We start from the raw sequence: 14,375 nt of genomic DNA on the forward strand, positions 1-14,375 counted from the left end.
GATTTTTTATATATATATATATATATTTTTTTTACGCACAACACTTTGGGTGTTGCCACACCGGTGTGTGTTCTAGAGCACTTTATTTTTCCAACCACGGCCTACTGTATTTATTTGTACGTCCTGTGTCTAAAAAAAATAAATAAATAAATAAATAATAATAAAATAAACAAATGAGAGAGCGAAAGGGGGATTGAAAGGGAAATAGGAGCGAGAGCGTTGAGTGTTTGATAGCGGCAATTTCTTCTTTTCAGAAGAGTACGAGATACCTCAAGAAGCCGAGCTAGCGGACTCTGTAAATGTTTCTGACCAGCCGCTCGCGAACAATGCAAATGTTGAATTAGGAAATGACAGCGGTAATGAAGAAGAAGAAAAAGAGTTGGCGGAAGGCTTCATTTTAGATGATGTAGACGATGTAAATAAAGATTTAGAAAGAGATGAATCAAAGGAACCTGTAGAAGAAAATAGTAAAACTCCAGACGACGACAACAACATAGAGCAAAGCCAAAGTAGCCCACAAGAAAATATGGATGATCCTCAACAGTCTGTTTGTGAAATATCTTTAAATAATGATCATCTTCAAAACTCTTTAGACGAAGTATCTTTAGCACATACCATTCAGAATTCTTATGGGATAGATCGATTAAATTCTGCTGAGGAACTTACTAATGAATCTGCAAACAGTGAAGAAGAATCCAATAAAGACGAAACTGGATCAACAGAAGACAGGATAAACAGTGTCGAAGTGGAACAAATTAATGAGATTAAGACTGAAGAGATAGTAGATTATGAAAGAGAGATTACACAATCTAGCGGAAGTGATAATGTATTTTTTGAAAAAGTCTTAGAAGACAATGAAGTTAATAATGAATCTGAAGAGGTAAATGAAGATGTAGAAAGAGAAATTGAAGAAGAGAATTTAGATTCAAATCAAGAAAAAGAAGACGTAGAAGAAGATAGCAAACAAGAAGAAGAAGAAGAAGAAGAAGCTACTACACCTACACCCGGTAATGATGTGGATAATGTTAGTCCAGTAGTAGAAGGAGATGATGATAATAACAAACTGGAACAAACACAACTTGAACCGTCATCGCCAAACAGCCGATTGTCCACTAGTTCTGGAGAATTGGTCCCATTGAGAATATACAGCCGTAGTGCAGAAGTTCTAGCTATAACACCGGCAGATCCAGAGGAGATGGACGACCCACAATTACAGGAGGCCGTGGCTGGACGAACACCAGGTGGGTTTGGCTTTCTTTTTAGACATATTTTTATTTATTCGGCACAAAATTATTATTATAAACTGTCTACTTTTCTTTTTTTAATCAATTTCTCTTTATTTAAAAATACTTCCTTTTAGCTAGCGGTACTTGTATATAAGTCTCTTATTTACTGCATAGATTACAGAGTGACAAATAAATTGGATGACATTTACCAACATATCAATTGCATTTACCTAAAACTGATTTCAGTAGGATCGGCGGGAATACAGTAAAAAACATATCAGCAAAGTAAAACAAAGTTTCTACAAAATGTTTTTTGTACTGAAGTGGTCGGTTCAAGTCATATTATTTCATTGTATTTCTATTTCGGTATTTCACTTTGAGTGAGTGTTACGTTGGGTTTCCAATTAGTTGGGAATCTTCGATGAGGAAGGACTTGAAACAATTTTCGCTTAATCCAACAATTGGACTGGCGTTTACTGAAGTGGTAATTGGTTCTTGCTTATAGAAGGCGGCCTTTACTAAATCGTACATAAATTCACAGCATATTAAAAGATAGTGTAACTCTTTCTTTCTTTTTTTCTGAATGGGGTTTTGGACAGTTCATTTCTGTAGGCTTCCGTAAGAAGAACATGCATTAGTGCATGGACTGGTGCATTGAGCTGATGTGACTAGTAAATACCTACATCCAAATACAGTTGTTCCCATATTTTGCAGTGGCGTTAAATTACATCGGTGGGTATTAAGAAAATTTTACTATCAACAAACATACAAAAGTGGGCATTAGGTAAAAAAAAAAATGGATGAGTACCCCTGATCTGGATTAAACTCACCATGAATATACGTTTCCAAGAAATTCTGAAAATCATGATCTTTGGATTTGTGAGTCGATCAAGGCATTCTTCGCCATTATGTTTGTCTTTAGTCAAGTAAACGTAACTTTATTTTCTCAAAAATGAGTTTTACCTAAACCGTAGTAGTAATAGTGCGAATAACCGTAGTAATTTTCCCCTATACTATACAATTTTTTTTTTACTTTTAAAGACTAAATAAACATGATTAGCCCTAAGACCAGTATATAGATAGATAGCTTATGAAAAAAAATGCCTTAAAAATGCAAAATATGTTTGATCTAAATGAAAATTGTTTGGATCTAAATTAGACGTTTTTGCAATTTGATATGTTTTAAATAATGTATCAAACGGTATTAATTATACGAAGACAAAATACTATGGTTTATAGTCGTGATATAAAAAATACCTATAAAAATCTCATGAAAATAGTCTGATTGGGAAACGATAAAGTAATTTGAAAGCATTTTAGGAATACAATCTTTTGGAAAAATTAGAAATTATCAAATTAATGATTTCAAATTTCGGAATCCATTTCTAGGCCTACCTAGTTTTTAAAATTAGGTAATCATAAAGAGTTTGCAACTTAAACTAATATATTTTCATTCTAATGTAACATAACATTAAAGATAATTAACAACTTCTAAAAAACTTTAACTGAAATAGAGAGCATAACATTGGCTTACAGAGCAGGCACCAGAAACAATAAAAAATTATGTTGATTAGAGAATACATACTTATCATCTTGGATTACTCACATTATTCTGAAGAACAAGTACATTTATAAACTGAATTAGAAATTAATCAAAGTAAAAAAAATGTGAAAATAAAATTAGCTATCTCACACTTTTTTCGATAAATAAATCATTCTAGAATAAAGTATAATCAATGTAAACGTTAACACTGAATAATATTTGAAAAGCAAGAATTAACACAGAGTTAAACATAAAAAAATGGAATTGTTTGTGATAAAAAGGATAAGTAAATAAGACAAATTTATTTCTACATCTGTATGAATTTTATATTAAGAAATTATATATTTAGAAAACATTTTGAAAAAGATAATATATTTGTAAATAAATAAGTTTGTTTTTTAAATAATGTTTTGACTGTGTTGGGTTTATTTAACTATTCGTGTTTTTCTTTCCCAAGATTACTTTTATCAAATTTTTCGACGACTGTTATACCAAAGGTTATATCTTCAATTAAAGATTATTATTTAAATAAAAAAAAAAAAATTATGATATACCTGCTAAAATAAAGAAATAAAAATGAATATTAATTATCAAAAGTATATTTATTATTAAAAAAAAAAAAAGAATAAGTAAATAAGGTTAGATTATTCAGGTATCCTAGATATACTTTAAGAACAGTTGACATTCCACCATTCGAGTCAAATTACGTCATTCTTGTCGTCTATCACTTATGTTTCGTAATCAAAATTGATTAAATTTGAACAGAATGTAAAATGAGAATGCTGAAAACAAACTTGATAAAGTGATCGTCAAGAAAGGAATAGATGTTCACATTTAAGAAGTGCAAGAAAACGAAGTGTGACGATTATGGTAACAAAAAACTTTTAAATTTCCTGCATTATTACTGAAACTCTTTATTGAAACTAAAACTAAGAAGAAAACTTATATGGGCAATTAAATTATTTTAGTAGTTGCCCATATTGCGTTGAAGAGAACGGAATAAAACGTGTGTTTAGTCGTATTTATTTTTATAACAAATCACGTTTGAAAAGTGGAGATGGAGTCAAAACTAATCAATTACATGCACTGGTGCTACACTTCAAGTAACATTGTAACTCGGTAAGCAACTTATATTTCGTTATGATATGAACTGTCTGCTCGTGTAAAGCTATTCTTATGCTCTCTCACGGATTTTTTATTCAACTTCTGTAAGAAATAGTCGTATAAACTATTTATAAGAAATTCATGAAATTTTATGAACAGTAGTTTTTCATTTCATTTCATTTTGAACCAAAATACGTAATAAAAGACCAAGCCATGAATTATAAATAAAATATTTTCTTTCACCTTTCACAACAAATATTACAAAAAAAGTACTCTTGTTTAATTTTCCAGTAATCTCCGGAAAAAAAAATGATAAAAATGTGTTTTCTAATGATGTTATTACCTGAAGTACAAATAAGATTCGATTTCTCTGTAAACAATGTCATTTAAAGGTAATGAAAACATCCAGTATTCATGGGAGTTCGTCATTTATACACCGGTGTAACTTTTAGGAATACAGACTGGCGTGTAGGCTCAAATTGTAGCAAGAAGTTACTTTATTGTGGGTATGTATTATTTTTCTTTCAGTGAAAAATTAATTTATAAATGTTAATGTTTAAATTTTTCTCTTTTAATTAGAGTTTATAGTATCTAAAAATAAAAATTCAATCCTGGTATAGAACGTAAATAATTTTTTTTAATGTTAAAAGAACCCTTAGATGGGTTCTTCACACAGCCCTGTTCAGGTTTCTCCAAGTTCTCGCAATGGATTGTGTTGGACTACTGAGTATTTTAATTAAATAGATCTCATTCTGTACTAGCATTGAAGGGCTTCGGTACCCCTTAGATTATGACATTTTTCCCCCCAAATTTGGGGAAAAATAGGTAAATGTGATTTATTTTGTGGCTAATTGTAGGCTTTAAAATGTACTTATCACATTTACTTAAATGACCCTTTATCTCTGGGGTAATATTGACTAGATTCTTTGTCAGAAGTAAATGGAATAGATATTATCTAATAGTTGCGGTGCAAAACATTCACTGACTAACTTTTACCGATGTAGACAGAATGATATGAACAATAAATCTAAAAAAACAAACAGCCACGCAAACCTCTCATAATCGAAAATCGCCCAGTAAAAAAAAAAAAAACGACAATTTTAAATCGAAGTACTTACAATAAAATATTTCGTTTTAGCACGGTTATGCCTACTCTTAATACAAAATTTATTACTTCACTTTTGTATATTCATGGACGTATTACTTGGTTTTTTTGCTTGTACAAGTCTTTTTGAACAATTTCACTTCTATATAATTCACGTCAATGCTATGAGTTTTGTATTTCTATAATCATTGTATATTTCGTATATTTTAGGTATAATTATTTCTAAATATTATTAGGACTAAGATTATCTTTAAAAAGAGAAAAAAAGGCAATTACTGTTGACAGAAAGTAGTAGGCAGAAGGCCTACGAATTAGTCAAAAGTGGTGATATGGAAGCAATGGCCGAATTAGTATTGTCTGGACAAGGAGCTTCACTATTGGGACTGGTCAGCGATAATCCAGATGTTCAACTGTTTATAAACAACGTACCACATTATATAGTGAGTATGATATGTCTTTAAATTATATAAATATAAAGAGTACATAGTCTCTTCTAGTGGAACTGGTGCAAAAACGTTTGTTGACTAAGCTGGGATATCCGTATGGGTGCCCGAATTCCTGAGTCTAATGTTCCATCTACGGAGTACAAACTTTCATTCTGTTTTTATTGAAAATCATTTGTGACATTATTTGGACAATTTAAAAAGAAAATGAAAACAAAGAAGAAACTACTTTGTTGTATCCCTAACCAGTATTATTCTTTCATCCATTATCACATATAGTGTGAGCCTAAAAAAAATAGTTACAAGTCAAATTCTCTACACCAAATCGATTACTCAATCTTTGTTGATGGTTGAAAGTCAAAAATCGATCAGGAATACAGAAGACAGGCTTTGGCTACGTCTGATAAAAGTCATGCTATTCTCCAGCACTGAGAACTTGACCAAATTTTCTAAGAAAACTATTTGTATAATATGAGGAAGTAGAAAACAGAAGTTTCGGACAAGAAAAGCATTAAAACTAACTTCTAGATTAGGTATTTATTTATTAGAGGACGGATAACAGCATGTAATTAGTTTACTGCTACAATTTTTCTCATGCTAAGAATCTTCTTTTCCTAATTTTTTTGTTTTTCTTAAAAAAAAAAATCCAATTAGAGTTGAAGTGAAGTTTTTTCGTTGTTAATTAAATATGAACGAACAAAACATTCGATCTTCCTTTTATATATTTCTTGTATTACAAAGAAACATTAAATGTTACTGTAGCCGGTGAGTGAATATTGCGTAAAGAGTTGCCCCCCACACTGATCGATTTTCATAAAAGTGTCGTGTGCCAGTCGTCAACTGAACGTCCAACTGTGATATTAAAGTAAAAACAGAAAAGTTTTATTTTTATATATCACAAAGTAATAGAGTAGTGTGTCATAAGTCACGATAGTTCCGTTCATTTTTTGTTTTGTTGTTTTGTTTCCTTTCTCATTTATTGTTTTACATCGAGCTTAGTTGTGTGGAATAAATATGCTAAAACATTTCAAAGGTATTTTATTGGGAAGTTTTTCTCTCTGTTATCCTTAGTTTACGATAAAATAATATCTTGAATAACGCTTTAGGCGTAATAAATTTATTTTATTTTGTGTATATTATTAATAACGATTTCTTCTTCTTCTCCTAGGTGAGCTTTCAATAATTTATTCTATTATTTCAATTATTAATTTTAAATTTTAACAATTAATTCATTAATGATTAATTAAAAGAATGGCTCAACAAACATGAGAATCTTACTCAAATATAATCCATTCCTATTTCCAAGTACTGTATCCCCCAAGGCTCTTCAGATGGAAAGAAAAGCTATCCTTTCTACCCAGAACTGCCATTTTGAATTTTCCTTGGGGGGGAGGGGAATATATAAAATTAAGATATAGATCTATACGTGGAAAAGTTTGGTGTATCAAAGAAAATTATTGGAGCTATTGCCGAGGAAAACTTACAAAAAACCTTTGGATTTTCTAAAAAATGGTACTTTGGTTTTTGTTCTATTTTGCTTAAACTTCATTCCCGTGGGAACACCTTAAAAATCTGCGTCGAAATAGTTCCAAGTTTCTGTTTCAGAGAATTTTTTTTTTTGTTATGAAAACTAAGAAAATTTTTTCTAATATGGATGCAATTAAAACAATTTTTTTTTCTTAAAAAATACGACAGCATAAAAATTAATTATTATTCATGTTCATAATAAGAAATGATGTAATGTTTAGGGCACATTGATAGAATCACCTAGTAACCTGAATAGAGAGCATTAATAATAATCAAGGACTTAACGTCGTATAGTACCATACATTTTTTATTTATTAATTTCTTAATTTTAAAGGTTTTTTTAATTGTATTTTTGTAAATGTTTGTTATAAATTAGATTTTTTTTTAAAAAAAAGAATCATTATGAGATACATTCGCGAGATTTTCTGCATTTTTTTCTGAAATTTTATTCATAAAATTTTCTTCCAACATGTTAACGTACTAAATTAGCGTATAACGTATTTCTAATCAGCATTTTAGAAATTTGATTTGAAGGAGTCTTCATTGCTTTTTTTTTTCCATCCTAGAAATTTTGAACAATTTAAAGGTAAACCACCACAAAAAAATTCCCAGTTCCCGTTAAAGTTAACTTTACAAATATGAATTCTATCTTTAGATATTTTTTTTTTTAATCTAAAACTTCGGTGATGATGAAATGAACCTTTAGAAATCACCTTTATTTTGGTGAATATATGATGAGCTTTAAACTTACATTGCCGGAACAAGTTCTTTACAGGAAGTGACGTACCGTTCTTAATCCAGTCCTTGAGTAGCTAGATTTGACTGCGGTCATTTCTATGCTCTACTCTTCCTCCATCCCCCCAATTTATCTATATTTATATGTATTGTAACTACAACCAATAACAGCTGTTTCATTTAGAAGGATTAAAGAAAATAATAAAATGTTCTGCGAGTGTTTAAAGAGGGTCCATTAACCTGGCGGCACTTTGGTTGAATTTTGAGACAAAACTTTTGCACCGAGCTCGAAACACATTGCACTCTTATGCACCACCAAAAAAAAATCTAAATTCGCCAAGGAAAAGCCACAATAAGCAATTAAAGTTTTTTTCCCGCCAAAAAAAATTTGGCCGGATTTGATTGAAACTTACTTCATTATGTTAAGTACACTTTGCACTCCATTGCACCACTTAAAAAAATTCATTAACTTTAATAATTACGGAGATATGGCCATTCAAAAGATCAAAGGAATTTGCCGCAAACACTGAATTTCGAACCGCGACTTAGTATACAGGTAGAGGAGAGCTAGCACCAGCTAGAACCACAAAAAAAATCTAATAAAATATGCACACATTCAGAAATATAAGGAATTAAAGTGCTAAAAAAAGCATTAACTTGGCGGCACTTTGGTGGAATTTTGGGTAAAAAATTATTGCACCCTGCTCAGAACACTTTGCACTCCTATGCACCACCAATAAAAAAGCTAGCACCACCAAGGAAAAGCCTCAATTTTCCATTTAAAGTTCCGCGCGAAATTTAAATTCAAAAAAAATGAGTCTTATTTGCGGGAAAATTGGAGCGCTTTTTTCCAAAATAGCAAGTACTAGTATTAGAACAACTAGCCCCACACAGGAAATGCCAAAAATTAGCATATTTTCAAAGTAATTTACAAATTATTCGACCGATTTTCCCGCCAACTTACCTTTAACCGGAAGTGCTCTAAATTGAATTGAAACTCATCCTATTTTGTTCATGGTAGCTAGCACCAATATGCACCACAAAAAGAAATTTTGAATTTACACTAAAAGCTGATATATTGATAATAAAAGATGCACTGACAGACGTGACCATTAACTTTGCGGCACTTTGGTGGAATTTTGAGAAAAAAATTATTGCACCCAGCTCGAAACACTTTGCAATGCCAATAATAAGCCAGCAACACAACGGAAACTGTAAAAATTCACCAATTGTACGCCAAATATAACTTTAACCGGAAGTGCCCTAAATTGAATTGAAACTCATTCCATTTTGTTCGTGATAGCTAGCACCAATGTGCACCACAAAAAGAAATTTTGAATTTACACTAAAAGCTGAGATATTGATAATAAAAGATGCACTGACAGACGTGACCATTAACTTGGCGGCACTTTGGAGGAATTTTGGGTAAAAAATTATTGCACCCTGCTCAGAACACTTTGCACTCCTATGCACCACCAATAAAAAAGCTAGCACCACCAAGGAAAAGCCTCAATTTTCCATTTAAAGTTACGCGCGAAATTTAAATTAAAAAAAAAATGAGTTTAATTTGTGGGAAAATTGGAGCGCTTTTTTTCAAAATAGCAAGTACTAGTATTAGAACAACTAGCCCCACACAGGAAATGCCAAAAATTAGCATATTTTCAAAGTAATTTACAAATTATTCAACCGATTTTCCCGCCAACTTACCATTAACTTGGCGGCACTTTGGTGGAATTTTGAGAAAAAAAATTATTGCACCCAGCTCGGAACACTTTGCACTCCTATGCACCTCCAATAAAAAAGCTAGCACCACCAAGGAAAAGCCTCAATTTTCCATTTAAAGCTACGCGCGAAATTTAAATTTAAAAGAAAATGAGTTTTATTTGTGGGAAAATTGGAGCGCTTTTTTCCAAAATAGCAAGTACTAGTATTAGAACCTCTAGCCCCACACAGGAAATGCCAAAAATTAGCATATTTTCAAAGTAATTTACAAATTATTCAACCGATTTTCCCGCCAACTTACCATTAACTTGGCGACACTTTGGTGGAATTTTGAGAAAAAAAATTATTGCACCCAGCTCGGAACACTTTGCACTCCTATGCACCACCAATAAAAAAGCTAGCACCACCAAGGAAAAGCCTCAATTTTCCATTTAAAGTTACGCGCGAAATTCCACCAAAGTGCCGCCAAGTTAATGGTAAGTTGGCGGGAAAATCGGTTGAATAATTTGTAAATTACTTTGAAAATATGCTAATTTTTGGCATTTCCTGTGTGGGGCTAGTGGTTCTAATACTAGTACTTGCTAATTTGGAAAAAAGCGCTCCAATTTTTCCACAAATAAAACTCATTTTTTTTTTAATTTAAATTTCGCGCGTAACTTTAAATGGAAAATTGAGGCTTTTCCTTGGTGGTGCTAGCTTTTTTATTGGTGGTGCATAGGAGTGCAAAGTGTTCCGAGCTGGGTGCAATAATTTTTTTTCTCAAAATTCCACCAAAGTGTCGCCAAGTTAATCGTAAGTTGGCGGGAAAATCGGTTGAATAATTTGTAAATTACTTTGAAAATATGCTAATTTTTGGCATTTCCTGTGTGGGGCTAGTGGTTCTAATACTAGTACTTGCTATTTTGGAAAAAAGCGCTCCAATTTTCCCACAAATAAAACTCATTTTTTTTTAAATTTAAATTTCGCGCGTAACTTTAAATGGAAAATTGAGGCTTTTCCTTGGTGGTGCTAGCTTTTTTATTGGTGGTGCATAGGAGTGCAAAGTGTTCCGAGCTGGGTGCAATAATTTTTTACCCAAAATTCCACCAAAGTGCCGCCAAGTTAATGGTCACTTCTGTCAGTGCATCTTTTATTATCAATATATCAGCTTTTAGTGTAAATTCAAAATTTCTTTTTGTGGTGCATATTGGTGCTAGCTACCATGAACAAAATAGGATGAGTTTCAATTCAATTTAGGGCACTTCCGGTTAAAGTTATATTTGGCGTACAATTGGTGAATTTTTACCATTTCCGTTGTGTTGCTGGCTTATTATTGGCATTGCAAAGTGTTCCGAGCTGGGTGCAATAATTTTTTTCTCAAAATTCCACCAAAGTGCTGCAAAGTTAATGGTCACGTCTGTCAGTGCATCTTTTATTATCAATATCTCAGCTTTTAGTGTAAATTCAAAATTTCTTTTTGTGGTGCACATTGGTGCTAGCTATCACGAACAAAATGGAATGAGTTTCAATTCAATTTAGGGCACTTCCGGTTAAAGTTATATTTGGCGTACAATTGGTGAATTTTTACAGTTTCCGTTGTGTTGCTGGCTTATTATTGGCATTGCAAAGTGTTCCGAGCTGGGTGCAATAATTTTTTTCTCAAAATTCCACCAAAGTGCCGCAAAGTCAATGGTCACGTCTGTCAGTGCATCTTTTATTATCAATATATCAGCTTTTAGTGTAAATTCAAAATTTCTTTTTGTGGTGCATATTGGTGCTAGCTACCATGAACAAAATAGGATGAGTTTCAATTCAATTTAGAGCACTTCCGGTTAAAGGTAAGTTGGCGGGAAAATCGGTTGAATAATTTGTAAATTACTTTGAAAATATGCTAATTTTTGGCATTTCCTGTGTGGGGCTAGTTGTTCTAATACTAGTACTTGCTATTTTGGAAAAAAGCGCTCCAATTTTCCCACAAATTAAACTCATTTTTTTTTGAATTTAAATTTCGCGCGTAACTTTAAATGGAAAATTGAGGCTTTTCCTTGGTGGTGCTAGCTTTTTTATTGGTGGTGCATAGGAGTGCAAAGTGTTCTGAGCAGGGTGCAATAATTTTTTACCCAAAATTCCTCCAAAGTGCCGCCAAGTTAATGGTCACGTCTGTCAGTGCATCTTTTATTATCAATATCTCAGCTTTTAGTGTAAATTCAAAATTTCTTTTTGTGGTGCACATTGGTGCTAGCTATCACGAACAAAATGGAATGAGTTTCAATTCAATTTAGGGCACTTCCGGTTAAAGTTATATTTGGCGTACAATTGGTGAATTTTTACAGTTTCCGTTGTGTTGCTGGCTTATTATTGGCATTGCAAAGTGTTCCGAGCTGGGTGCAATAATTTTTTTCTCAAAATTCCACCAAAGTGCCGCAAAGTTAATGGTCACGTCTGTCAGTGCATCTTTTATTATCAATATATCAGCTTTTAGTGTAAATTCAAAATTTCTTTTTGTGGTGCATATTGGTGCTAGCTACCATGAACAAAATAGGATGAGTTTCAATTCAATTTAGAGCACTTCCGGTTAAAGGTAAGTTGGCGGGAAAATCGGTCGAATAATTTGTAAATTACTTTGAAAATATGCTAATTTTTGGCATTTCCTGTGTGGGGCTAGTTGTTCTAATACTAGTACTTGCTATTTTGGAAAAAAGCGCTCCAATTTTCCCGCAAATAAGACTCATTTTTTTTGAATTTAAATTTCGCGCGGAACTTTAAATGGAAAATTGAGGCTTTTCCTTGGTGGTGCTAGCTTTTTTATTGGTGGTGCATAGGAGTGCAAAGTGTTCTGAGCAGGGTGCAATAATTTTTTTCTCAAAATTCCACCAAAGTGCCGCCAAGTTAATGGTAAGTTGGCGGGAAAATCGGTTGAGTAATTTGTAAATTACTTTGAAAATATGCTAATTTTTGGTATTTCCTGTGTGGGGCTAGTGGTTCTAATACTAGTACTTGCTATTTTGGAAAAAGGCGCTCCAATTTTCCCGCAAATAAAACTCCATTTTTTTTGAATTTAAATTTCGCGCGTAACTTTAAATGGAAAATTGAGGCTTTTCCTTGGTGGTGCTAGCTTTTTTATTGATGGTGCATAGGAGTGCAAAGTGTTCTGAGCAGGGTGCAATAATTTTTTACCCAAAATTCCACCAAAGTGCCGCCAAGTTAATGGTCACGTCTGTCAGTGCATCTTTTATTATCAATATCTCAGCTTTTAGTGTAAATTCAAAATTTCTTTTTGTGGTGCACATTGGTGCTAGCTACCACGAACAAAATGGAATGAGTTTCAATTCAATTTAGGGCACTTCCGGTTAAAGTTATATTTGGCGTACAATTGGTGAATTTTTACCATTTCCGTAGCGTTGCTGGCTTATTATTGGCATTGCAAAGTGTTCCGAGCTGGGTGCAATAATTTTTTTCTCAAAACTCCACCAAAGTGCTGCAAAGTTAATGGTCACGTCTGTCAGTGCATCTTTTATTATCAATATCTCAGCTTTTAGTGTAAATTCAAAATTTCTTTTTGTGGTGCACATTGGTGCTAGCTATCACGAACAAAATGGAATGAGTTTCAATTCAATTTAGGGCACTTCCGGTTAAAGTTATATTTGGCGTACAATTGGTGAATTTTTACAGTTTCCGTTGTGTTGCTGGCTTATTATTGGCATTGCAAAGTGTTCCGAGCTGGGTGCAATAATTTTTTTCTCAAAATTCCACCAAAGTGCCGCAAAGTCAATGGTCACGTCTGTCAGTGCATCTTTTATTATCAATATATCAGCTTTTAGTGTAAATTCAAAATTTCTTTTTGTGGTGCATATTGGTGCTAGCTACCATGAACAAAATAGGATGAGTTTCAATTCAATTTAGAGCACTTCCGGTTAAAGGTAAGTTGGCGGGAAAATCGGTTGAATAATTTGTAAATTACTTTGAAAATATGCTAATTTTTGGCATTTCCTGTGTGGGGCTAGTTGTTCTAATACTAGTACTTGCTATTTTGGAAAAAAGCGCTCCAATTTTCCCACAAATTAAACTCATTTTTTTTTGAATTTAAATTTCGCGCGTAACTTTAAATGGAAAATTGAGGCTTTTCCTTGGTGGTGCTAGCTTTTTTATTGGTGGTGCATAGGAGTGCAAAGTGTTCTGAGCAGGGTGCAATAATTTTTTACCCAAAATTCCTCCAAAGTGCCGCCAAGTTAATGGTCACGTCTGTCAGTGCATCTTTTATTATCAATATCTCAGCTTTTAGTGTAAATTCAAAATTTCTTTTTGTGGTGCACATTGGTGCTAGCTATCACGAACAAAATGGAATGAGTTTCAATTCAATTTAGGGCACTTCCGGTTAAAGTTATATTTGGCGTACAATTGGTGAATTTTTACAGTTTCCGTTGTGTTGCTGGCTTATTATTGGCATTGCAAAGTGTTCCGAGCTGGGTGCAATAATTTTTTTCTCAAAATTCCACCAAAGTGCCGCAAAGTTAATGGTCACGTCTGTCAGTGCATCTTTTATTATCAATATATCAGCTTTTAGTGTAAATTCAAAATTTCTTTTTGTGGTGCATATTGGTGCTAGCTACCATGAACAAAATAGGATGAGTTTCAATTCAATTTAGAGCACTTCCGGTTAAAGGTAAGTTGGCGGGAAAATCGGTCGAATAATTTGTAAATTACTTTGAAAATATGCTAATTTTTGGCATTTCCTGTGTGGGGCTAGTTGTTCTAATACTAGTACTTGCTATTTTGGAAAAAAGCGCTCCAATTTTCCCGCAAATAAGACTCATTTTTTTTGAATTTAAATTTCGCGCGGAACTTTAAATGGAAAATTGAGGCTTTTCCTTGGTGGTGCTAGCTTTTTTATTGGTGGTGCATAGGAGTGCAAAGTGTTCTGAGCAGGGTGCAATAATTTTTTTCTCAAAATTCCACCAAAGTGCCGCCAAGTTAATGGTAAGTTGGCGGGA

General features: G+C 32.8%; 1 protein-coding gene across 11 annotated transcripts in view; it reads left to right on the top strand.

Annotated features, from left to right (window-relative positions):
• The window catches only part of LOC141446496 (uncharacterized), a 112,230-nt gene that overhangs the window by 27,283 nt on the left and 70,572 nt on the right, over window positions 1-14,375 (top strand). For all 11 annotated transcript variants that reach the window (XM_074113003.1, XM_074113014.1, XM_074113009.1 and 8 more), the window contains 2 exons: window positions 255-1,241; window positions 5,264-5,418. In XM_074113003.1, coding sequence (XP_073969104.1) covers window positions 255-1,241; window positions 5,264-5,418 — 1,142 coding nt within the window. The remainder of the gene's footprint in view (window positions 1-254; window positions 1,242-5,263; window positions 5,419-14,375) is intronic.

The sequence above is a fragment of the Rhodnius prolixus genome, unplaced genomic scaffold, assembly GCF_049639745.1.
Source record: "Rhodnius prolixus isolate KJV_2025 unplaced genomic scaffold, Rpr scaffold_7, whole genome shotgun sequence".
Taxonomy (NCBI): domain Eukaryota; kingdom Metazoa; phylum Arthropoda; class Insecta; order Hemiptera; family Reduviidae; genus Rhodnius; species Rhodnius prolixus.